The 25,698-nt window shown below is 40.2% G+C and overlaps 2 protein-coding genes across 3 annotated transcripts in view; one reads left to right on the plus strand and one right to left on the minus strand.

Moving 5' to 3' along the window:
• LOC138855683 (gustatory and odorant receptor 22-like) overlaps positions 1 to 25,698 on the minus strand; it is a 1,003,612-nt gene that overhangs the window by 156,699 nt on the left and 821,215 nt on the right. For both annotated transcript variants that reach the window (XM_070112940.1, XM_070112939.1), the window contains exon 8: positions 6,817 to 7,144. In XM_070112940.1, the coding sequence (XP_069969041.1) occupies positions 6,817 to 7,144 (328 nt within the window). The remainder of the gene's footprint in view (positions 1 to 6,816; positions 7,145 to 25,698) is intronic.
• LOC138855824 (uncharacterized) lies at positions 231 to 6,626 on the plus strand. The gene is given in 3 exon segments (XM_070105904.1): positions 231 to 457; positions 922 to 2,108; positions 6,616 to 6,626. Coding segments are annotated over 3 exon segments (1,350 nt in total). The 5' UTR covers positions 231 to 305.

The following is a 25,698-nucleotide window of genomic DNA, read 5'->3' on the forward strand; positions in this document are numbered from 1 at the left end:
TTCTAAAACATGGAAATTTTAATAGTTTTAACATTCAAACTATAAAAGAATTTATATTTAATTATAGTGCTGAAATATTAGATAAAAGCAATTTATGCATTTCAACATAAAAATGTAATGACCAAAAAAATATTTGCATCATAAAAGTATCCCAAATAAATATCATGTGGAGTACCTAAATTTATGTAGAGCAGGTTCGCCTCCGCGTGGTGCATCCTGGGTAACGCCAAATGACCTGCGGCCTTTACGGCCTTGAAACTCCTGATCTGACCTTTGCTTGACCTGGACATAGCTTTGACAATTAGATGGATTCGGTTGAACCCTGGGCTGGTGGTCTTGGTATTCTGTCACCTGAGTATGCAGGGGTGATACCCTGCTGAAATGGCTGATGGGCTAATGCCAAGGTCGCCTCCGTCCCGTTAAAACCATGGCAGGCCTCGGAGTACGTTCCCCTCCCGTCATCATTAAGTTGGTGTGGTAGGTGTTTGTTGAGATGACTCCTTCTTTGCGATGGTCGGCTCTGAACGCATTGCCCCATAAGGGCGTGCGTCAACCCTCGCCTTGGCCTCGTAACTGAGACAACCTTGGGACCATAAAAGGCGACTACCATTCCGGGAGACGGATAGCGGCTCTGAGTGGGGATAAACACTAACGACGAGGGAGGAAGCGGGTCGAAACCGACCTCCGCTGTAGTGGACGGTTCCCTGGGGGGGACACTTTCACCGAAGGGGACGAAATCGTCCCCGGCTAAAGGTGAGAAAGGTAATCCAGGGGGTGCCTGGCTTACCGTCACGGGGGGCGGTAAGGTAGGGGGAGTCTGCCGACAGCAACCCGGGGTAGGGCGGAAGTGCGAGGCGGAATCGCCAGCACTAGCAGAGGAACCTCTGCTAAGTTCATGGGGGCCACGGGGTCCTCGGCGAGCGCTAAGGGCCCGGCGGGGAAGCGAGTGACTGCAGCTAAAAAGCTGAAGTCTGATCGTCGACTGGCTGCCAAGATTTTGGAGCGCTACGGTGACAAGCAGGCTGACCAGCATGCTAGCACACTGGAGTGGGCCAAAAAGGTGCTGAGCGACGTGGGCGCCGGTAAAGTGGGGCCGAGCGGGCCCCAAACCTCAATAAAGCGGCAAAGATCGCAAGAGGGGGAATCCTCCCTCGGCAAAAAGCCTCGGGTCGGACCCGCACCTATGTTTAGCGAAATCACAAGCTCAGTGGAGCTTGGGGTGTACGACCGAAGCAGAGGAGATGGAGCCATCTCCCATGACGAGTGGAAGCGGGTAGCGGCTGCTATCTCCGCTGTTTTCATGAAGGTGGTCAGGGGAAGCCCTGGACCACCCCCTAGATGTGAAAGCGCTGGGTGGAACCTCGGCATTCACAAACTCATTAGAGGTGCCGACGAGCGGTCGGCTCTCCTTTACAAGGAGGCGGTAGCCAGGGTAGGGGAGGTGTGGAAAGGAGCAAGGCTCGAGGCGGTGGCCAAATCGGATCTCCCGATGCGGCCTCGGGCTCGGGTCTGGCTTCCGGCCGAACCTTCCACCCCGGCCGAAATTGAAGAGATGTTGCGGTACTGCAACCCATTTCTCCCCACCCAAGACTGGAGGGTGATCAGGCTGGAGAGGACCGAGGCACCATATCGGCAAGCGCTGATACTCCTGAACAAGGAGTCCCTCGCTCCTCTCAGTGTCACAAAGGGGGCCATAAGCTATGGCTTCGAGAGAGTCGTTCTCAAGACGCTCCCAACAGAAGCCAGGGCGGATGGCCCGCTGCCTCCTGCGGGGGTGGAAGAGAGTGGGAGGGTTCCTCTCTCGAAAATGGACGTCGACCCTGTCCTCTCGGACGCGGTGAGCACGGGGGGCGGATCCGTCTTCAGTCTCGAGCATCTGTTCCAGGAGGCTGGCGTCGACGATATGGACGATGGTGCGGAACTCGCACTGCTGGAGAGGAGTTTGGAGGATGAAGATCCTCACTCAAAGGCGGCCTCCGCCGATTTAGTGCTTCGTCTAGGAAGAGACGAAGCCGACGTTGTCCTTACCCAGGAACCGTGGCTGAGTAGCTATGGGATATCTGGACTAAGGACAAATAGCCAAAAGCTCCTGGCGGCAAGCAGCACAGGTAGAACCAGAGCCTGCCTGTTGGTCAGAAATGAACTTAACGTTTTTCTTTTACCTAATTTCAGCAACGAGGACGTCGTCACCGCTAGGCTGGAGGACAGTGCTAGGGAAATCTGGCTTGTCTCAGCCTACATGCCGCACGACGACGAGGTGGAACCACCTCCGAACTTGCTGAGGATGGCTCTGGCAGAGGCCAGACGCAAAGGACACGCGGTTAGTATAGGCTCGGATGCCAACTCAAGGCACACCGTCTGGGGGAGCTCGGACACAAACGCAAGAGGTGAGTCACTTTTTGATTTTATTTGTGATGTAGACCTTTTATCTGTAATAGGGGAAACTGCCCTACTTTTGTGACAGCCAGCAGGGCAGAAGTCCTTGATGTCACGCTAGCCTCTAGGGAAATTGCTCCCTTGATCTCGAAATGGAGAGCTCTAGACGACCACTCCTTTTCTGATCATAAATATATTGGGTTTAGCTTGGACGCCTCGCGCCCGAAGCATAGAACCTACAGAAACTTCAGGAATACCAATTGGGTCCTGTATTGCAGGAAGCTTCGATCAGCTCTCCCAACCGCGCCTGACAGGGATTCGATCCTATCTGCGGACGCGATTGAGGAGCTCGTCGAGGTTTTCAGCTCTGTCAGCAGATCTGCTCTTGAAAGCTCCTGTCCTCTGAAAACTCAGAAAAGTAGAGGGAAACCCCCTTGGTGGACTTCGGAGCTAACGGAGATCAGATCTTCGAGTAGACGACTCTTCAATAAAGCCCGTAAAAGTGGCTCTAGCGACGACTGGGCGTTGTACAAGGCCGGATTGGCCATTTACAAGTCCGACTTGAAGAAAGCCAAGAGGGCTTCGTGGAAAGCTTTCTGCGATAGTGTAGAAGGTTGTCACGAGTCCTCAAGGTTTAGACACATTCTTGCGAAAAATCCTACTCCGGTGGGGTATCTAAGAAATGCAGATAGCGGGTGGACTACGAGTAGCATGGAGTCGCTGAGGTTACTCCTAGATGCTCATTTTCCACGAAATCGCTTTGCTGAAGAAGTGCCACTGGGGGAGCTTCAGGAAGGCTGTACAGCCTTCTTGGACCTTCTGAATGAGCGTCATCTTACCTGGGCGCTGAAATCTTTTAAGCCCTTCAAGTCCCCGGATCCTGATGGCATCATACCGGCGCAACTACAGAGAACGGTTAAGGTGTCATGCAGCTGGCTGGCCCCTATCTACGCGAACTGTGTTAGATTGGGCCATGTCCCGAAGGCCTGGAGACAGGTTAAGGTTGCGTTCATTCCGAAGGCCGGTAAAAGCTCTCATGTCGGTGCAAAAGATTTCAGACCCATCAGCCTATCGTCGTTTTTGTTAAAAACGCTGGAGAGACTTATGGATCTGTACATCAGGTGCAGAATACCGAGGGGTAAACTGTTACGAGCGCAGCATGCCTACATCAAGGGCAGGTCGGTCGACACTGCCTTGCACGACGTAGTGTCATGGCTGGAGACAGCGCTTTTGCAAAAGGAATTTGCAGTGGGCACCTTTCTCGACATCGAGGGGGCCTTCAATAACGTTCGGCCAGAGGCAGTGGTTAGAGCCCTCGAAAAGTTTGAAGTGGAATCGAACCTCAAACACCTCATTTTCAGTCTTCACTGCGACAGAACTGTCGTAGCGGAGTGGGGTAGTGCTAAGTCAACCAGAAAGGTAAATAGGGGAACTCCGCAAGGAGGAGTACTCTCCCCTCTGCTCTGGATCTTGGTTGTAAACGACCTACTTATAGAACTCGAGGAGCAAGGCTGTCGAGTGATAGCCTATGCTGATGATGTGGTTGTTATCGTTAAAGGTAAATTCCTGAATACCGTCTATGAGCTCACCGAAGGGTACCTAAACGTGGTATCAAACTGGGCAAACAGAAGCGGCCTAGCCGTCAACCCAAGTAAAACCGAAATGGTTTTATTCACTAAAAGGTATAAGTCCCAAATGTGCCTCTCCCCTCCTTCGGGGGTTCACGTCTTCAACCTGTTGATAAGGTGAAATACCTAGGGCTCATCCTGGATAGAAAGCTTTCTTGGAGGCCGAACATCGAGGAGAGAGTCAAGAAGGCATCGGTCGCCTTATACTGCTGCAGGGGAGCTATAGGGAAAAGGTGGGGACTCTCACCAAAGGTGGTGTTCTGGCTCTACGAAACCGTAGTCAAGCCAATACTGTTCTATGGTGTGTTCGTCTGGTGGAAGGCGCTCAAAAAGACTACCCTGGCTAAAAAGCTTGAGCGAGTTCTAAGAGCGACGCTCATCGGAATCTCCGGTGCACTGCGAACCACACCAACGATAGCTCTCAACGATATATTAAATATAGCACCCGTGGACATTGCCGGTAGGTGCATTGCTGCGAGGTGTGCTATTAGGCTCAGAGAAGCTGGGCTTGTGAAGAGGTCCGAACAAGGACACGCCGCAATTCTCTCCTCCTTCACCTGTTTTCCTGAAAATTTGGATCACTGCGTCACGGAGGCCTCTCGAGGCGGCTTTTTCTCTGCTCATATCCCGACGAGGAAGATGTGGAGGGGAAGAAGCCGCTGGAGAAGAGGCGCGGTGAGTTTTTTCACGGATGGGTCGAAGCTAGGAGGGAAAGTTGGAGGGGGGGTTTTCTGTAAAGAGCTCTCCGTCAATCTTTGCTTCAGGCTACCGGACCACTGTAGCGTTTTTCAGGCGGAAGTGGCCGCGATCAAGGTGGCGGTAGAAGTACTGTTACGTAGTGTAGCTTCGTTTAGAGAGGTGAGCATTCACTCCGACAGCAGAGCGGCAATACAAGCCCTGAGTGCGCGAACCGTGCATTCAAAGCTAGTCAAGGAGTGTCTGTCCTCGCTAGAATTAGCATCAGGCTACTTCAATATCAGGCTCGTTTGGGTGCCTGGTCACAGCGGAATCGCTGGGAATTGCAAGGCCGATGAGCTGGCCAGGGGGGGTACCCTTGCCCCGCTCACATCGGAATGGGATCGAGTTGGTTCTCCACTAACGTCTTGCATTCTCGCTCTGGACCAATGGACCTCGCAGGAGCTCAGCAGACGCTGGTCGGCGACCGGCAGGAGGTCGGGGGATCTTCTCGCCTTGAACAAAGTTCACCTCGCCGCCATGGTAGGAGTTCTCACTGGGCACTGTCCAATGGGAACTCATGCGGTGCGGCTTAGAATACTACCCGAAGGCAGTTGTCAAAGCTGTATGGAGGAGGGTGAAGTGGAAACATCCCTGCACTTTCTCCTCCATTGTCCGGCTTTTGCTAGGTTGAGATTGAAACATCTCGGCAATCATACTTTTGGCGGTCCAGAAGATCTGGCCGAAACAGATATTGGCCATCTCAACAAGTTTGTCATAGGCACAAAGCGCTTTGTCGACATGTAAGGGTCTATTGATCCGGCTCATAGGAGTTTTGGGTACCACAACGGACCGGCGTTTAAGCTGTCCAAGTGTGATCCTTCTTAGGATCGACCCGCTAACCTAACCTAACCTAACCTAACCTAAATTTAAAACATTCAAAGCACATAAAAGTTTTAAATGAATCCAATAAAGAATAATACTTATCAGTACTAATTCATTTTATGAAATAACAGAAATTGCTATATAAAACCAAAATCCAATAAATATCTTTCTTTTATAAGTAAAAATCAACGTTCTATTCGCATTTAATCTCCTATCGTAAGTACCAAAGTTAATCACCACATGCTCGAAACTTTGTTCATGAGTTTATCGTTTAAATGACAAATTTACAAAAATGGACAGAATTCGTAACTAAATTTTGGCTGGTATATTCTGTTAGTTGACTATTGTTGTACATATGAAATTTGGTAGCAATGTCCAAAGCCAAATTGGAAAAATCAAAAACCTCGTATCTCGGACACGAAGCCAAGTGTACCTAGTTATGAAACAAAGTGAGTCTATCAGCTATAATGCAAGTTAATAAGGTCCAAATATGATTTTAATAAAAGGGAGGACTAAACTAAACTGTTTCGAGAGGGGATCGAACTCGCGTCCTCTGGAATGATGAAGTCAAGCGGAAAGGCACAATATTGTATACATTGGTCTGGATTGATACCTTTGGTATTATGTTAAACTAAAGAATGATGGAAAAGGTATTTTCACTCATTTTATTATATAACAACAAAAGACATTATAGTAATTTAGGGACCAATTGCATATACATATATCAACATACTTATGTATACTTCACCCACCCAATTGCGAACAGCATTGGAAAGTATATACATAGGTATGTTTTTATAGCGCTGAACCTTTAATTAACTAATGAATCAGAAATATGATTTTGTCACCCATTAAACTAACCGTCCAATTGATGTCTCATTTAATTTAGTAGGTTTTACTTACTGGGCAGACTAATTGTTCTCTATATTTAATTGCATTTTAGGTTTTTTCGTATTGGTTTTTAAAAAGTAAAGAAGAAAACTGTTATAGATTTACTGTTGCAACAAATTATAATTTAATTCTGTCAACCAATTAATTTCCTATTGATCAGGTAAAGAATAATGTATTCTCCGTGACATAGATAAGTAAACACAAATGGTAGTTATTAAGACATTAAATGTGCGGTAAAATTGTATTATATGTACATATATGGGATTTAGTGGTCGAATATTTTTTACTATTAAACCTTTAACAATTTTAATTTCATTTACATATAAAGTGACGAAGTTTTCTTAAAAGGATGTTTTCTTACCGAAGTTAGAAGCTCGCGATTAACGTTGACATAGCCCTTTAAACTTACAATTGCTGGATTCATTTCTATTGCAAATATAAACAGATCAATTTCACTCTTTGCTTTTGTATTAATCTGTCGAACATCGATTTTAAGCAACACATTTTGAATGCCCTCAGCTACACATAGCGTAGCATTATGGGAACAGTCACAAAAAATAAATAGAAGAATTGAACAATATAACCCATCAACAACCAAACCAAATTCCTTATACGAATCTTGCGATATATTTGTGTGATCAAAAATTTCGGCAAAAGCTCCATAGACTGCTATAACAATGTTGACAAATCTGCAAAAAACAAGGAATGTGTTATAATATCAATACAGTGGATAATACAATAAAAAATAAAAAAGTATAATCCTGAAAATGACAAGGAAAGGTAAACTTATACGAGACACTCAAATTTGTGTTACTTCTCCTCTACACATACACTGGTGGCAATTCCCATAAACTGACCTATTTTTATACCCTGAATATATTAAGCCTGGGTATATTAAGCTTGCCACGAAGTTTGTTATATATATATGTATGTATATACAATATACATATATACATTATATAGGGTGATCCAATTCGAGGTTTCCTACTTTAAAAAAAATACAAAAAGTTAAAATTTAATGGGAATTATTATCATCTGAAAGAACATTCTTTGGCATTTATCTTTTGAAGATTATCTCTTTAAAATATTGGCCACGGCTACGTCTCAGATGGTCCATCCGTTGAGTCCAACTTTCGATGACTCGTTCGAGCATTTCGATTGGTACCTATACTATTGGCAAATATACTTGTATTTAAGAATAATAACATACAATTTTACTGTTCTTATATATATATATATATATTATCAAAATATGTACACTTGTTTAAATATATAACATGGAACTTTTTGCTTATATAATATGTCCAACACAAGAATGAATTGATGGACAAATTAAATTATGCAACGGTAAAGTAAAGAAGAAGTAAAGAAGATCATAAATGAGAGCGAAAAGTTATGTACTAAAGACAAGTTACGTTAACGTTACAATATATATAGTGTGAGTTATTTATAATATGTAACTTTTGTTCCAAGACCTGAATTGAAGCAAAATTGACCACATAGACTTTAGACTTTACATATCCCCACAGGAAAAAGTCACACAATCTTGGAGGCCAATCGGCCGACCAAAACGTGAAATTATCTGCTCACACGCATCAAATAGTCGATTATCATAGCGCGTAACGGTCGACATTGACGGTTACGTTCTCACCGTCATCATTTTTGAAGAAATATGGACCGATGACTCCACTGGATCACAAACCACACCAAACCGTGGTTTTTTCTTAGAATTTTTCAAGAGCTCATAGTGCGAAGCTATGTCGCTTGGGAACGTCTAGCGTCTTGCACAAGCTGTATTTTGTACACTTGCAATTTAAGATATCGACATAAAATGCACCAAGTCGTTCCATATGTCAGTCCGAGTTGCTGCGAACGGCGGTCTTCGTGTACACTTTCAGCTACGGCCGCTATAATTTCTTCCCTGCGTGTTGGACGTGGTTTTTTCTTGTCGAATATTATTTAATAATGAATGCTGGGTCTTAAGATGGCTGACGGTGTTGTGACTAGTACGCTTAGTAGGTCGATTATATTGACTATAAGTTGAGCGAAGCGCGCGAAACACATTCTGTACAGATCGTGAATTTTCGTAATAAAGTTGAACAATTTGTTAATGTTGTCCTCCTATGATGAAATGCCAAGCAGTCCTGAACAAAAACAACATGACAGCTTGACTCGATTCAGGCGTTATCTGCTAAAAAAAGGCTATTGAAAAAGTAACTCCACTTGGATCACCCGTTTTAAATGATAAATGAAGTGTGACGAGCTGAGTTGATTTAGTCTTGTCCGTATGTCGTCTGCCTATATTTACGTTAACTAGTCCCTTCAAGAAGCTGCTAATTTTTCGAAATCGGCGATATCGGAACCACTATATCATATAGCTGCCATACAAACTGAGCGATCGGAATCAAGTACTTGTATAAACAACTTTTTTATTAAACAAGTTATCTTCTCGCAATTTGAGATGAATTGTTACATAAAGTCGAAAGGTGGCAACACTTCAAGCTCTTAAGCTGTAATTTTTTAGCTGTGTACATTTGTGTTTTTATTTTAAAAAATTCTTGAAGTTTAACTGATTTTTATTGCCGTGTTAATACAAATTTTTAGTGATTAAACTCTCAGTTTCATGATAAGTATTAAATGTTCTGTTTTGTGCGGTATTAAAAAGTTTAAACTTTCCAATTTTTGGGGCCGAGTCAGCCTTTCTTTCATTTTGTTTTATTTTATTCTATTTTCTCACTTTGTTTATCTTATTTACTTCTTTATTCACAGCTGTGTTGCGTTTAGCTTTTTATTTGTGCTTCTAAAACTGCTCGCTATATTGCTTCTTCAAATTGTCTTGGTTTTAAACTTTGATAAAAAAAACAAAATTTTTCTTAATTGAATTTATTATTATTAATATTTTATTAACACACTAATTTATTATTTATCTATTAAATTTTGTTCTACCTACTCTTTTATTTGATCTTCATTCTTGTGGTTTATTATGTCTTGTAACTTCCCCAATTGTAACATTAAAGGCGAGTCAGATCGCTACGTTTCATGCTGGCTTTGTGATGGGCTTGCCCATATTAAATGTGCTGGACTGACTGGTAGAATCTTAGATTCTATTATCGACTGTAAGGGATTGCGTTGGTCCTGTTTAAATTGTAGATCTATTGAATCGATCTATTTTTAGTTTATAGGGAGACACGCAATGGCTTTAACGAAATCGGTCGCGATCTTGTAACCCTCACTGAAAAATTTAGGCACTATGAAAAATTGTTCAAATCTTTTAAGTGCCTGAATGATTCTCACGAATCCTCTAAACCTGCTCCTAAGCGTAAACGTCCTTCCGATGAAGTAACACTTAGTTCTTCTGTTCAGAAAAGAACGTCTCCTCCCAATGACCTAATAAATCTCTCTTCTCCTTGCCCTCAAGGTGATAAGCCGTCAACTTCCAAAGAGCTCAATTCCCCAAAAGCTCTATCTAATAGTAATAAGTGTCTCACAATTCCAGAGGCTCCCCCTATTAACTTTGTAGCATCAGTTAATAACTTGATAGTTATTCCACCTAAAAAGTCTATATTTATTTTGAGACTTGCCAAAGATACCTTGGTGGAGGACATTAAATCTTACATTTCGTCACGTTTAAAAATCGATGATATCAATATACGTAAATTTAACTTCAATTATGATAGAAGTATATCATCATTTAAAATAGACGTATCTCTTGAAACATTCAAAAAGATCTTAGATAGTTCATTCTGGCCACCTGGGACTTTTGTACGCGAATTTAAACCTAAACTTAGAAGTCAAACTGAGGAAAACAGTGTTAAATTACCAAAAGCAACCACCGATATAAAAAACTGATTGGTAGAATTTCGCTAAGCATTTATTATCAAAATGTTAGAGGTCTTAATACAAAATTAACTGACTTGTATTTGAACAGTTCCAATTTTAATTTCCATATAATTGGATTTACAGAAACTTGGTTAAAACCTCACATTTTTGATAATGAGATTTTAAACAGCGAATTTCAAATTTTTAGATGTGATCGACTGAACAGAATCGGTGGAGGTGTTCTATTTGCCGTGCATTCCTCTATCCCATCTGAAAATATTCTTGTTCCAGGGACCGACTCATTTGAATTTAAATGTATTAGAGTATACGTTAATAGTTGCTTTATTTATTTAACCCTATCTTATATACCACCCCATTCGGACTTATCTGTATACATGCAGCATGCTTCTTTAATAAATAGTGCTACCTCGATGGCAAATAATGCAGATTCAATAATTCTATTAGGTGATGTCAATTTACCGTGTGCTTCGTGGAAACCTTTCGATGACTATATCGTGCCGATTTGCAATCGGTCATGTTTTAATGAGTTTTTCGAAAAAATGTCCGAGTTGGATCTGAACCAAATTAATTTGATTCCGAATAAATTTGGTAAATGCTTAGATTTAGTATACGTTGATACCTCTGCAAAGTGTTCCGTTATTCAGAGTAATCCTCTTGTTCTACCAGAGGACTCATATCATCCTGCTTTGGAAATATCTGTCGAAATCTCAGGCATTGTACGGGATAATAATCATCAAACTTCGTGCTTCTGTACTCGGTTTAACTTTGCAAAAGCTAATTTAAAAAAATTAAATACAGAACTTTCTGCAATAACATGGCCTAATTATAATGGTGACATTGAATTGAGTGTCTCTCATTTTAATAACATTATTATGAAATTATTTGAAAAGTATGTTCCAATAGTAATTGTTAACAAAAACAAAAGTATAAGTCCGTGGTTTTCGAAAGAGTTATATAAATTGAAAAACAGAAAAACTCGAGCCTTTAAACATTTTAAAAAAACCGGTTCACTTGTCGACTATTCTAAATATTCGCTATTGCGTCGACAATATTTTGACCTAAACAAAAAATGTTATAATAATTACTTAAATAAAGTAAAAAAAAATATTGTAAGTAATCCAAAATCGTTTTATGATTTCGTCAACTCCAAACGCAGGATTTCCAAATTTCCGTCCGCAATGAAATACAAATCTATCATTTCAAGTGACAATGATATTATATCCAATATGTTTGCAGAATTTTTCAAGTCAAACTACTGTAATAATTCTTCCAAAACTTTTTCTTATCAGCAAGTGCTGTGTTCGAATACTTTAATTAACGCTCCAGTTATTTCAAAAGAAGACGTCCTTTTTAATTTAAATAAGTTAAAACCATCTTTTAGTTATGGCCCAGACATGATACCCTCATGCTTCCTAAAAAATAGTGCCAAATATATTTACTTGCCTTTGACAAGGATATTTAATTCCTCTCTTAAACACGGTATATTTCCTTCAATATGGAAACAGTCATTTATAATCCCTTTGCATAAAAGTGGATTTAGATCCAACATTGAAAACTATAGAGGTATCGCAAAACTATCAGTTATACCTAAACTTTTTGAAGCTATCATCACTGACCATATAACCTTTTCGATTTCTCCGTTAATTTCCTCATCTCAGCATAGATTTCGTAAAGGGAAATCGACTCTAACAAACTTGCTTGAATTTCTAAAACATTGGGTTTTAGGGAATACATATAAGGATGTTATATACACATATTTTAGCAAAGCTTTCGATAAAGTAAATCTCTCGATTCTCATACATAAACTTGATCTGCTGGGCTTTCAGCCAATATTTCTTCAATGGGTATCTTCCTATCTTCATAATAGAACACAACGACTGATATTTGACGATACACCTTCAGATACAATTAATGTTTCTTCTGGTGTTCCGCAAGGTAGTCATCTTGGCCCGATTCTGTTCTTGTTGTTTATTAACGATATCTCTTCAGTAACAGAATTCTCAAAAATTTTATTATACGCTGACGATGTAAAGCTTTTTAAATCATACACTTCAACTGAGGAAAGGTGTCTGTTGCAAACAGACTTAAACAATTTGGTTGCATGGTGTGATAGAAATGATTTGCCATTGAATCTGAATAAATGTAAGACGATGTGCTTTTCCCGTAGATCTGTGCACCCCTCTTCTTATGTAATAAAACACCATATTCTAGAGCAAGTTTTAAACTATGTTGATTTGGGAGTTAATATGGACCCTAAGCTTAATTTCAGTCTTCATATTGATACCATGGTCTTGGAAGCAAAAGCTGTCCTCAGTTTTGTTAAACGTTGGTCTAAAGAATTTAGAGATCCGTATATTACTAAAACACTTTATACAACTTTGGTTAGACCTATATTGGAATATGGCTCTGTGGTATGGAACCCTAGCTACTAAATCCATTCTGACAAGTTAGAGTCGGTTCAAAAACAATTTTTACTTTTCGCCTTAGCGCATTTCCGATGGGATGCTAGGGTAAGTCTAACTCCATACGCTAGTCGTTTAAAACTTATTAATCTACCTACACTTTCTAGTCGTAGGGAAATGCTTGGCATAATATTCTTAGTGAAACTTTTGAATGGAACTGTTTGCAGTTCTTTTCTCCTGTCTGAAATTAAATTTAATATCCCGGTTCGCCTTTCGAGGCAGTTTAGACCTTTACTGCTAAAATCCTGTATCAAATTTTGAACTAAACGAGCCATTCCGCCGTATATGTTATGATTTTAATTCTCATTCCAGCACATTTGACTTATCTGACTCACTTTTCAAAATTAAAAAGACTTTATTGTTTTCTCTTAATAAATGAAAATGTAACAATTTATTATATTGTAACTTTAGATCTTAGCTGTTGAAATTTTTGTTTCTGTAGCTGAGCAGTTTTAGATCTCAACACTTAAAAAACTCTCTTGCCTCGGCTAATTCCGCACGTATGCGGATTGCGCCCCTCGCGTCGGTTGGGCGGGAGATGGGTAATCGTTGGGTTTATTATTATTATTATTATTAAAGCATTACCACAATATTTGAATACATTTTTTAGATCGGACGACTGTTGCATATCGCTGCAGTATCGCGACTTTAACGTCATTGACTGTGTTAAATTGTTAAATGTTAAACTCTTCTTGATAGAATAATCGCGAGATTTTCAATGGGATTTAAGTCTAGCCTACGAGCGGGACAGTCGAGAAATGGAATATTATTTTGTCTGAAAAACTCTTTGCCTCTCTGGAACAATGAATTGCGGCATTATTTTGCAAAAAACTTAAATCAAGGCCGCATAACTCTTCTGTTTCTCAATAATCATAATTACCAACATATCGCAATAGATTGACACCTTCATTTTTTGTTGGAACATATGGCATTTGAGAGGCAAAATCCAGCCCACACCATAGCACCTCCCCCTCTTTGTCAGCTCGTTTATCATGTATATAGTATTCATCCGAGTCATCTAAATTAAACCGCTTTTAATTGCTAATTAAGAGCTTTGAACACTCTGTGCGCTACTAAATATGGTTAGTTATTTTTGTACCTTTGTTCCCACCTTTTCCACTTTTTCGTTCTACTAAACACTCACGTATTTGTAAAAACTGAAATTTATTTATAAATATGTTGATATCTTATCAACAAACCAAAAAAGAACTTATAACGTCACTTGAGGAATAAAAGGTTATAATCGGGATGTGCGACCGTGGAAAAAAGGCGAAACTTCAATTGCGACTTCCCTGTTGACGATTTCGATGGAAAAGAGGGTCGGCTCGATCGCCCTCCCTAGTTTTGTTCATGTTGGTGTGTAGAGTTATTCTGCTGTGTGTGGGTGTATGCTGCTGCTTCCAGCAAGGTTGCCTTGATGCGTGGGGTGTGGGTGTGCTGATGTTTCCAGATGTGGTGTGCCAGTGTTGTCCTGTAAGTGGTGTGTTACGCTGTCGTGTGAGTGGTGTGTTGTGTTGTCGCATGAGTGGTGTGTTGTGTTGTCGTATGAGTAGTGTGTTGTGCGGTGTTGTTGACTGCATTAGGGCGGGAAGCTGAACTCATTTAGCCATCCCGGCCCCCCTAGGCGAATGTTCAGCCTAGCAGTCGCTGGAGTTGATGCAACGTTGCCACGACGTTGCTGAGGCCTGTCCTGCGACGAGGATGCGGCCTTAAGGGTTGGTGTCGTGTTGAGGTGCTATTGAGCTGACGCCAAGTACGGGGTGCGGCGAGTGCTTGTCGTTGACGGGGTCGTGCTGCATGGCTTGGCTGTGGACGACGGCCTGCATCATGGCTGCGGGGTACTGAGGGCCGTGCGCCAGGGCGTCTTGGGTTTCGATGCAGCAAGGTATGATGCGGCCTGTCGCAGTGTTGGCACACGATATCGGACACGCATTCCTGCGTGTCGTGCGTCTGGGTCAAACAATTCAAACAATGCCCATGTGCTTGGGCCACCTGCTGACATTGATTGGGTGTCATACCCTTAAAAATGGGGCAGTGCTGCAGCCGGTGCGAACGGCAACAGAGTGGGCAGCGGAGGCGAGGCGGCTCTGAAACTAGAGCAGGCATTGGGCGCGTGGCACGTCGTGAAGCTGTCGGTGCCGTTGTTGCTGGTGTTGTTCGTGGCGCTGCTACGGGGGTAGTCGCAGGGCGCGGCACAGTGACAGCCGAACGCATGGTTGGCGTGGGTGTAACTGGCATTTCAGCGTCCATACCTACCTGTATGGAAAAAAGAGCGAGTTTAGTTATGACTCAGTGATATAGATAATGGATCCTTTAAAATGTAACCAACTTTATTTGTTTGGTGGGGGACGTTTTAGTCCACCCATTATTGTATTAGTATATATATTAGTATATTGTATTAGTGTATATAATATTATTGTACGGATGTTTTATTACTTGCGTTTTCGCTGTTGTCTGCGATTGGTAGGAAGCATAGTTTAACGAGCGGCCTGGTTAGCGTACCGGTTCGAGTACGGAGGTCAACTACTCGTATATGACCGTCGGAACCATGATGTAGCTTCTCTATGCAACCAAGCCGCCATTCTGTAGGGGGGAGACAATCGTCATGGATTAGGACAAAATCTCCAAGCTTTGGCGCCTTTTCGGGAGTTTTCCAGCGGTACCTTTTATGAAGGTCCTTTATATACTCCTCCTTCCATCGGCGGCTGAAATCATGATGGAGAATTTTAATTCTTTTCCATCTATTATGTAAGGACAGCGACTCCACGCTTGGCTCAGGTATGGCCAGAATGGGTGCTCCTTTTAGAAAGTGCCCTGGAGTTAGGGCTGTGAGATCTGAGGGATCTTGCGAGAGTGTCGTAAGTGGCCGTGAATTGAGAACGGCTTCAATGCGAATTAATAATGTTGTAAATTCTTCATAATTAAATTTGTAGTTTCCAGCTACTTTTTTAAAGTGGGATTTGAAGCTTTTTACAGCTGATTCCCATAAACCACCCATATGAGAAGCGCTTGGAGGGATAAACGGCCAGTTAATACCTTGGGGAGCGTACTTTTGTACAATTTCAGGTGAGACTTGTTTGACAAAATTCACGAACTATTTTTCTGTGGCTCTTTGAGCTCCTATAAATGTCTTGCCATTGTCGCTCATGAGTTTTGACGGAAAACCACGTCGTCCGACGAAGCGAGCAAATGCCGCGAGAAAAGCCTCCTGAAAAACCTGTCAGATTCGTACATAGCTCGAGGTGCACTGCTTTTGTCGTGAAACAGACAAAGACAGCCACATAGCCTTTCATGAGGGTGGGAGACCTTAACATGGATGCCTTTATCTGAAAAGGCCCAACAAAGTCGACACCTGTAATGGTGAAAGGCAGAGCGAAGTTACAGCGTTCCGGTGGAAGTGCGGCCATAATCTGCGTTCGCATCTTCTGCTTATGCATAGTGCAGATCTTGCACATGAAAATGCATTTCTTTATTTTGGGCTTGAGTCTTGGAATATAAAACTCTTGACGGACTATTTGTTGCATGAGGCGATGTTCTGCGTGTAGCAATAGCACGTGGACATAGTTAAGGTACAAGGTGGCAAGTTGTGATTTCTCTGGGATAACTATGGGATGACGTTCGTTATACGTTAGGCTTGAATTGGCAAGCCGACCATTCGCACGGAGTACTCCTTTCGTGTCAATGAATGGATTTAAGACTAAGAGTGAGCTCTTTTTATCTATCGGCTTCGATTCTCTTAGTAATGATATTTCTCGGCTGAAGTAACGCGCTTGCGTAGATGCGATAAGAGCGACCTTTGCTTTTTGTAAGTCTAGGTGCGTCCCTGTATCGCATTGGGAGTGTAATGAAATTACTCCCTTAAGTTTAATTTTGAGTCGCTTTATGAACTTGAGCATGTAAGCGATTACCCTGAGTGCTCGGGGATATGAGGAAAATCGCTCCAGGATGTCATTATCCTGCAATGTTGCGTGAAAGGAGTCGATTTTTCGACTTTCTGGGGCAATTATATTGCGCATGGGCGATTGTGGCCAAGAATCAGAAGATTCGGTTAACCATCGGGGGCCATTCCACCAGAGGGTGGTGGTGACAAGGTGCAGGGGTTTGCACCCTCTTGTACCTAGATCAGCAGGATTGTCAGCACTGGCTACATGTCGCCAAGTGGCTGATCCTACTAGGTCAAGTATTTGAGACGTTCGGTTTGAAATATACGTCTTCCATGCATGTGGTGGTTTTTCTAACCAGGCGAGTACGATTTCAGAATCGGACCACAGATATAGTTTGTATTTTGCCATGTTTAAATGCAATCGCACCATGGATACTAGTTTGGCTAGTAGTAGCGCTGCACACAGTTCAAGTCGTGGCAGACTTATTGTTTTTAACGGAGCTACTTTTGCTTTTGCTACTAGTAAGTGGCTTGTGGTCGCAATGTCGCTTTGTGTGCGAACATATATAGTTGCGCAATATGCCTTTTCAGAAGCGTCACAGAAGCCGTGTAGTTCGACTTTGTGCTCTGGGGCATAGTTTACCCAACGTGGGATTTGTATCTGTGAGATATCGTTTAGATTGTTTGCAAACTGGGACCACTTTTCTAAACGAAGTGGTTTTACTTGTTCGTCCCAGTCGGTTCCATCTAACCATAATTCTTGTATTAGGATTTTGGCTTGTATCATAACTGGCGAAAGCCATCCTGCGGGGTCGAAAAGTTTCGCCACAGAGGATAGAATTTGTCGCTTTGTTATGGCGGATAACGCAGATATTGACTCTGTAGTGTATGAAAACTGGTCAGATATCGCATTCCATTGGATCCCCAGAGTTTTTGTTGTACTTTCCTTTTCGAATTTAAGGAAATTAGTATCTAACAAATTTTCATGTGGTATATTTTTTAAAATATTAGGGTGGTTCGCCGTTATCTTTTTCAACGGAAACCCTGCGGTTTTGAGGGCTTTTACCACTTGTGATAGTGATTCGTATGCTTGTGGAAGACTGTGACTTCCAGACAGGATATCGTCTACATACGTTTGTGTTTTTAACACCTGGATTGCCAGAGGAAATTCTGACTTGGTGTTTTCTGCCAATTCGTGGAGTGTTCGAATGGCTAAATATGGAGCACAGTTGACGCCAAAGGTAACTGTTTTAAGTTTATAGTCGCGTAGTGGACTATTGGGAGATTTTCGGAAAATAATTCGCTGAAAATCTTGATCGTCTTTATGTACGACTATTTGTCTATACATTTTTTCGACGTCTCCGTTATATATGTATTTGAATATACGCCAATTTAAAATGAGTAGCATTAAATCTGGTTGGAGCGTGGGTCCCGTAAATAGGATATCATTTAGGGAGTTCCCAGAGCTAGTAGATCTTGATGCATTAAAAACAACTCTTACTTTAGTTGTTTTTTTGTCTGGCTTTACTACTGCGTGATGAGGCAAGTAAAATGAGTAATATTTGCCATTTATGATTTTTTCGCATGGACTTACTTCCTCCATGTGGTCTAAATGGAGATATTCTTCCAACACACCATCATATACTGGTTTGAGTTCGCCTTTTTTAAGTAGGTTTTTTTCCATACTTTGAAACTGCTGTATTGCAGAGGTGCGAGAGTGACCTAAGGCGATGCTGTTGGGAAATTGTTGTTTTAGTGGTAGTCGTACGACGTACCGACCATTATCTGATCTAGTAGTTGTGGCTTTGTAAAAGTCTTCACAATACTGATCTTCAGGGGTTGTGATTGATATGGGGGGGAGTTCTTCTAACTCCCAAAATTTTTTCAATTGTGAATTGAGGTATTCGTTTGAGATTTCCTCAACCTGAGTGGTCATGGTGGTAACTGGTTCCGAAACTAGTCCACTTAGGATCCACCCAAAAATAGTGTTTTGTGTATTTGAAATTTTCTCAATACCTTCGAGTATTATCTGTGGTATGAGATCGCTGCCTAATAGAAGGTCTATTTGAGCGGGAGTGTTGCAGTTGGGATCTGCTAGCTTTAGGTGTGAAACCTTTTGCCAATGCTTGCTATTTATGTGATAGCTTGGAAGCATATTTGTAAGTTGCGGTAAGACTATAGCTTCTGCTTGTATGTGCTTATCCGCTTTGGGGGAAATTAGGGTAATGGGGCAGATTTTATTTGAGTTTTGGACTACTCTTCCGCCCATTCCCGTGATTTCAAAATTGGCTGGTTTTGTTGGCAGTTGTAGCCTATTTTGAGCCCTAGACGCTATGAATGATCGTTGTGATCCTTGGTCTATTAAGGCTCTAAGTTTAAACAGCTCTCCTCGGTGTTCGATGGAGACGACTGCTGTGGGTAGTAGTATTCTACTTTGAATTTCGCTGTGTAGCGTTTGGGTTTTTATTGCCTTCGAGCAACATGGTGCTTCTTGGCAATTTTCGGGATTTCGCACTTCGGGATTTGCTGTTGCAACTGGCTCCTTCATAGTTGCGCTGTTTGGGGGTGATCTAGAAAAATTGTTATAATGAAGCATAGAATGATGTCGTTTATGACAATAAACGCAATTAAATTTGCTTTCGCACTCTTTAAGTGTATGCGCATGTGACAAGCAGTTTGTACAAAGTCGTTTTGTTTTTACAAAATTGTTTCGGTCGATAATATTCAATTTTTTGAATCTCTCGCAAGATTTGAGCTTATGACCTCCTGTACATAGTTCGCATGACGTTTGTTTGTACTGTTCGGATGTGAACGTTTGATTTTTGAAGAAGCTTCTATTTAAATTGTTGTTGCTACTGCCTTGGGGTCTGTGGAAGCTTCTATTTAGGTCATGTTGAACGGGTTTTGTTCTGACCATTTTTTTATTTACCCTTTCTGCGATTTCATATTGGGTAGTTAGGAAATCTTTCCTTTGTTGCCACGTGGGGCATTTTCTTCGTGATGAGAGCGATTGCTTCCACAAAAGTAACGATTTTTCTGGTAAAGCAGTGGTGCATATATTTACCAGTATTGGGTCCCAGCTGTCTGTGGGAATATTTTGTGTCGATAAAACCGACAAACAATTTGAAACAGTGGACTGAAGTTTGATGAATTCTTCACTTGTTTCCCTTTGAATTTTTGGCAAGTTCATTAATATCGATATTTGTTTATCGACCAATATCCTTTCGTTTTCGAATCTTGATTTAAGAGCTTCCCAAACCAAATTGAAATTATCGTCATTAAGTGCGAACTGTTTTACTATTACGCCTGCTTGACCTTTTGTTTTGTATCGGAGGTGATACAATTTTTGTGCATTTGATAGTTTTGGGTGGTTCATGTAAACGGCTGTAAACATGTCCCGGAAGGACGGCCATTGTTCATAACCACCATGAAATATTCTGTGTCACATGCGGGCACCTTGAGATGGATGCCTGAACTTGCCTCTTGACTTTGTACTTGTGGCAGCTCTACTCGCGGATGTGGAGTAGGTGCAATTGCTTTTATTAGCTTTAGTTGATCGGAAATCATTGCTTTAGTTTCTTCGAACTGGTCTAAGCAGTTCTCATATTTGGCGTAAGCCGAGGACTTAAAATTTTCTGGTAGATCTGAGTCGTCAGATTCTACTATGGCGTCATATGAAGCTTGGAGACGTGACCAAAAATTGTCAAGATTGTCTTTTTAGATTTCTAATACCGATTCAGAATTGTCCTGAATCGGCGAAGATGAGAATCTAGTGCAGTATCTTATTAAACTGTCACTTTCCGAAATGAATGTTGTGTAAGAAATGTCTCTACCCCTTTTTTGTTTTGTCGCACCTAGCTTGGAGCGTGTAGCTTCTGCAGGTGCACATGGACTTTTCTCGTCCGAAATCATTTTAGGTACTTTTAATAGTTGTGAAGATTTAGATTCTTTTGAATCTGTGATCATTTAGAAAAAATAGAAAATTAAAAAAGTAAATTTTCTCAATGTATAAATAATAAAATAAGCGATACTTTGTAAATTATAACTGCAGCCGAAACTCTTGAATAAAAATTTTTTTTGTATAATTAAGACCGATTTTTTATTTGAGTTATCAAATAAGTATTTGTATTGTATTTTATTATTTGTAATAATTACAAAAGTTTATTAATAACCGCAATTATATATTTTTAATAATTTATTTTTTTTTTTTTTGTGTCCGGAAGTCCTGTAGGGTATACCTATAGTTCAGTTTATATATATATTGGCTTAATGTACGAATGAGCGCTCGTGAAGAGATCACTTTATACAAAGGTATGCACGATTTGTTTGTGCTTTGATTTTCTGTGTGCAATCCTGCTTGCTTACTGCAAGGGGTATTGCCGAATAGATGCCGAAGTGGACTTTGAAAATAATTTAGTTGTTGCTCAACCAGTATACATATATGAGTATATTATATATATATATTATTATTATTATTTTTTTTTTTTTTATTAAACCGTTCTATATTTTTGTTTTTGGCTAAATTAAAATTCCGTTTATCGTACTGTTTTAATTTGCGAAATGTTACGATTACTTTTTCGCACGATTGTACCCTATGTATTTAGGGTATGCCGACCTAAGTGTACAAAGTCGTTTTGTTTTTACAAAATTGTTTCGGTCGATAATATTCAATTTTTTGAATCTCTCGCAAGATTTGAGCTTATGACCTCCTGTACATAGTTCGCATGACGTTTGTTTGTACTGTTCGGATGTGAACGTTTGATTTTTGAAGAAGCTTCTATTTAAATTGTTGTTGCTACTGCCTTGGGGTCTGTGGAAGCTTCTATTTAGGTCATGTTGAACGGGTTTTGTTCTGACCATTTTTTTATTTACCCTTTCTGCGATTTCATATTGGGTAGTTAGGAAATCTTTCATTTGTTGCCACGTGGGGCATTTTCTTCGTGATGAGAGCGATTGCTTCCACAAAAGTAACGATTTTTCTGGTAAAGCGGTGGTGCATATATTTACCAGTATTGGGTCCCAGCTGTCTGTGGGAATATTTTGTGTCGATAAAACCGACAAACAATTTGAAACAGTGGACTGAAGTTTGATGAATTCTTCACTTGTTTCCCTTTGAATTTTTGGCAAGTTCATTAATATCGATATTTGTTTATCGACCAATATCCTTTCGTTTTCGAATCTTGATTTAAGAGCTTCCCAAACCAAATTGAAATTATCGTCATTAAGTGCGAACTGTTTTACTATTACGCCTGCTTGACCTTTTGTTTTGTATCAGAGGTGATACAATTTTTGTGCATTTGATAGTTTTAGGTGGTTCATGTAAACGGCTGTAAACATGTCCCGGAAGGACGGCCATTGTTCATAACCACCATGAAATATTCTGTGTCACATGCGGGCACCTTGAGATGGATGCCTGAACTTGCCTCTTGACTTTGTACTTGTGGCAGCTCTACTCGCGGATGTGGAGTAGGTGCAATTGCTTTTATTAGCTTTAGTTGATCGGCAATCATTGCTTTAGTTTCTTCGAACTGGTCTTAGCAGTTCTCATATTTGGCATAAGCCGAGGACTTAAAATTTTCTGGTAGATCTGAGTCGTCAGATTCTACTATGGCGTCATATGAAGCTTGGAGACGTGACCAAAAATTGTCAAGATTGTCTTTTTAGATTTCTAATACCGATTCAGAATTGTCCTGAATCGGCGAAGATGAGAATCTAGTGCAGTATCTTATTAAACTGTCACTTTCCGAAATGAATGTTGTGTAAGAAATGTCTCTACCCCTTTTTTGTTTTGTCGCACCTAGCTTGGAGCGTGTAGCTTCTGCAGGTGCACATGGACTTTTCTCGTCCGAAATCATTTTAGGTACTTTTAATAGTTGTGAAGATTTAGATTCTTTTGAATCTGTGATCATTTAGAAAAAATAGAAAATTAAAAAAGTAAATTTTCTCAATGTATAAATAATAAAATAAGCGATACTTTGTAAATTATAACTGCAGCCGAAACTCTTCAATAAAAATTTTTTTTGTATAATTAAGACCGATTTTTTATTTGAGTTATCAAATAAGTATTTGTATTATATTGTATTATTTGTAATAATTACAAAAGTTTATTAATAACCGCAATTATATATTTTTAATAATTTATTTTTTTTTTTTTTGTGTCCGGAAGTCCTGTAGGGTATACCTATAGTTCAGTTTATATATATATTGGCTTAATGTACGAATGAGCGCTCGTGAAGAGATCACTTTATACAAAGGTATGCACGATTTGTTTGTGCTTTGATTTTCTGTGTGCAATCCTGCTTGCTTACTGCAAGGGGTATTGCCGAATAGATGCCGAAGTGGACTTTGAAAATAATTTAGTTGTTGCTCAACCAGTATACATATATGAGTATATTATATATATATATTATTATTATTATTTTTTTTTTTTTATTAAACCGTTCTATATTTTTGTTTTTGGCTAAATTAAAATTCCGTTTATCGTACTGTTTTAATTTGCGAAATGTTACGATTACTTTTTCGCACGATTGTACCCTATGTATTTAGGGTATGCCGACCTAAGTGCATTAGATACTGTACGTATTATTTCCGCGGTACGAATTAAGAGAATTGGTAATTTCGTTTTCGCTTTGCTATGTATATATGTATATATGTATGTAAGTATGTAAGTATACTCAAATCTGTCTCTTTTCTCTTCTTTATTTTCTTTTATTGTATTTAGGTTGTTATTTTGCCTTTGCTTACCTTTTTTTTATGCAGACCTGCTTATTGCTTTGTTAAGCCTATTTATTTTGCCTATCTGGGTTGTAGAGTCCTTTCCTCTTTGTTCCAGATTTTGCTGTAGTAATTGGTGTAATCTCCGTGCCAATTTGTTTGGATGTTAGTTTTTATTTTAGCTCGCGCCCGTTTAGGTTTATTGTTAATATTGTTGTTATTTTCGCGCCCGCTTATATGGTTTATTTTGTTTGACTTCGCGCCCGCTTTTATTTTATTTTATTTTATTTTTTCTTCACTTTATTTGTGTGCTTTTTTAAGTATATATTAAATATGTATGTGTGTTTCCAAAGAAAATAAAATTTAATAAAAACGGGGTTTTTTTTTTCTTTTTGTTTTTTTTTTTTTTTTGCTTCACAAAGTTAACAGACTTTTGTTGCCGACCAAACGCACGAAACTTTTCACCGGTACATATGTATATCCATAATTCAGTTACTTTCAATAACTGCACTTGTCATATGTTCATATGTAAATATATGTATTTTTTATTAATGCACTTTCGTTTATACACTTCCCGCCGGTTTTTATTTTCCGGTACTTTTTTTTTTTTTTGTTTCACTGCCCTTTTATCACTTTATATACACGTCTCTTTATGTAATTTATTGGTTTTGTCACTGTTTCACTGCACTTTGGTCACATATGTATTTTTCCTTTTTTTTTGTTTTCTATAAATCGATAGTGCCTTTCTTTTAGGCTCGAAGGACCATAGTTATTTTTGTACCTTTGTTCTCACCTTTTCCACTTTTTCGTTCCACTAAACACTCACGTATTTGTAAAAACTGAAATTTATTTATAAATATGTTGATATCTTATCAACAAACCAAAAAAGAACTTATAACGTCACTTGAGGAATAAAAGGTTATAATCGGGATGTGCGACCGTGGAAAAAAGGCGAAACTTCAATTGCGACTTCCCTGTTGACGATTTCGATGGAAAAGAGGGTCGGCTCGATCGCCCTCCCTGGTTTTGTTCATGTTGGTGTGTAGAGTTATTCTGCTGTGTGTGGGTGTATGCTGCTGCTTCCAGCAAGGTTGCCTTGGTGCGTGGGGTGTGGGTGTGCTGATGTTTCCAGATGTGGTGTGCCAGTGTTGTCCTGTAAGTGGTGTGTTACGCTGTCGTGTGAGTGGTGTGTTGTGTTGTCGCATGAGTGGTGTGTTGTGTTGTCGTATGAGTAGTGTGTTGGGCGGTGTTGTTGACTGCATTAGGGCGGGAAGCTGAACTCATTTAGCCAATGGTTTTCGGTAAAGCTCAGGCGCTTAGCTTTATGAACGTCAGTTAATGCAGTTTTCTTTAGGCGTTTTGTATAAGGGTCATTCCATCCAATATTTACATTCAAACATTTTTTTCGTGCATTTTTTATTTCGAATCAGTATGAGAAATTTTCAAAATTTCAATGCTCGTATAAAGTACCTTTAAATATTTGCGTATACGTATAGAACAGTATTTCATTATAAAACAACTGAGCGGCCTAATGTTTACGATTTTTGCTCAGGTTTCCAATGAGAAATTCGTTGAATCTATTCAAGCCTTTTTATAAACAAAAGGTATCTTTATTCAGTTTTTATAATATTGACAATTTTTGGACTCGTCTCCAAACAGCTCATGACGCCATAGTAGATTATGACAATTCAGATCTACTACACAATTTTAAATCATCGGCTTACGTAATATACAAAAACTGCTTAGACCAGTACGAAAAAACAAAAGCTATGATTTCTGATCAATTAAAGCTAATAAATGCAATTATACAATGCACCTACTCTACATCCGAAAGTAGAGCTGGCACAAATGCAAAATCAAATGGCAAGTTAAGGAATCCACCTCGCATGTTACACATAAACATTTTATGGAGGTTATGAAGAATGGCCGCCCTTCCGGGATATGTTTACAGCCGTATACATCAACCCCCCAAAATTATCAAATGCACAAAAATTGTATCACCTCCGATACAAAACGAAAGGTCAAGCAGGCGTCATAGTCAATCAGTTCGCACTAAATGATGATAATTCCTCTCTAAAGCTCTAAAAGCAAGATACGAAAATGAAAGAATATTGGTCGATAAGCAAGTAACGATACCAATGAACTTGCCCAAAATTCAGAAAGCAACAAGTGAAGAATTTATTAAACTACAATCCACTGTTTCTAATTGTTTGTCGGTTCTGTCGACACAAGATATTCCCACAGACAGTTGGGACCCAATACTGGTAAACATGTGCACCGCCGTATTACCAGAAATATCATTAAGCAATGGCTCTCATCACAAAAGAAGTGCCCCACGTGGCAA

The sequence above is a fragment of the Bactrocera oleae genome, chromosome 2 (genome assembly GCF_042242935.1).
Source record: "Bactrocera oleae isolate idBacOlea1 chromosome 2, idBacOlea1, whole genome shotgun sequence".
Lineage (NCBI taxonomy): Eukaryota > Metazoa > Arthropoda > Insecta > Diptera > Tephritidae > Bactrocera > Bactrocera oleae.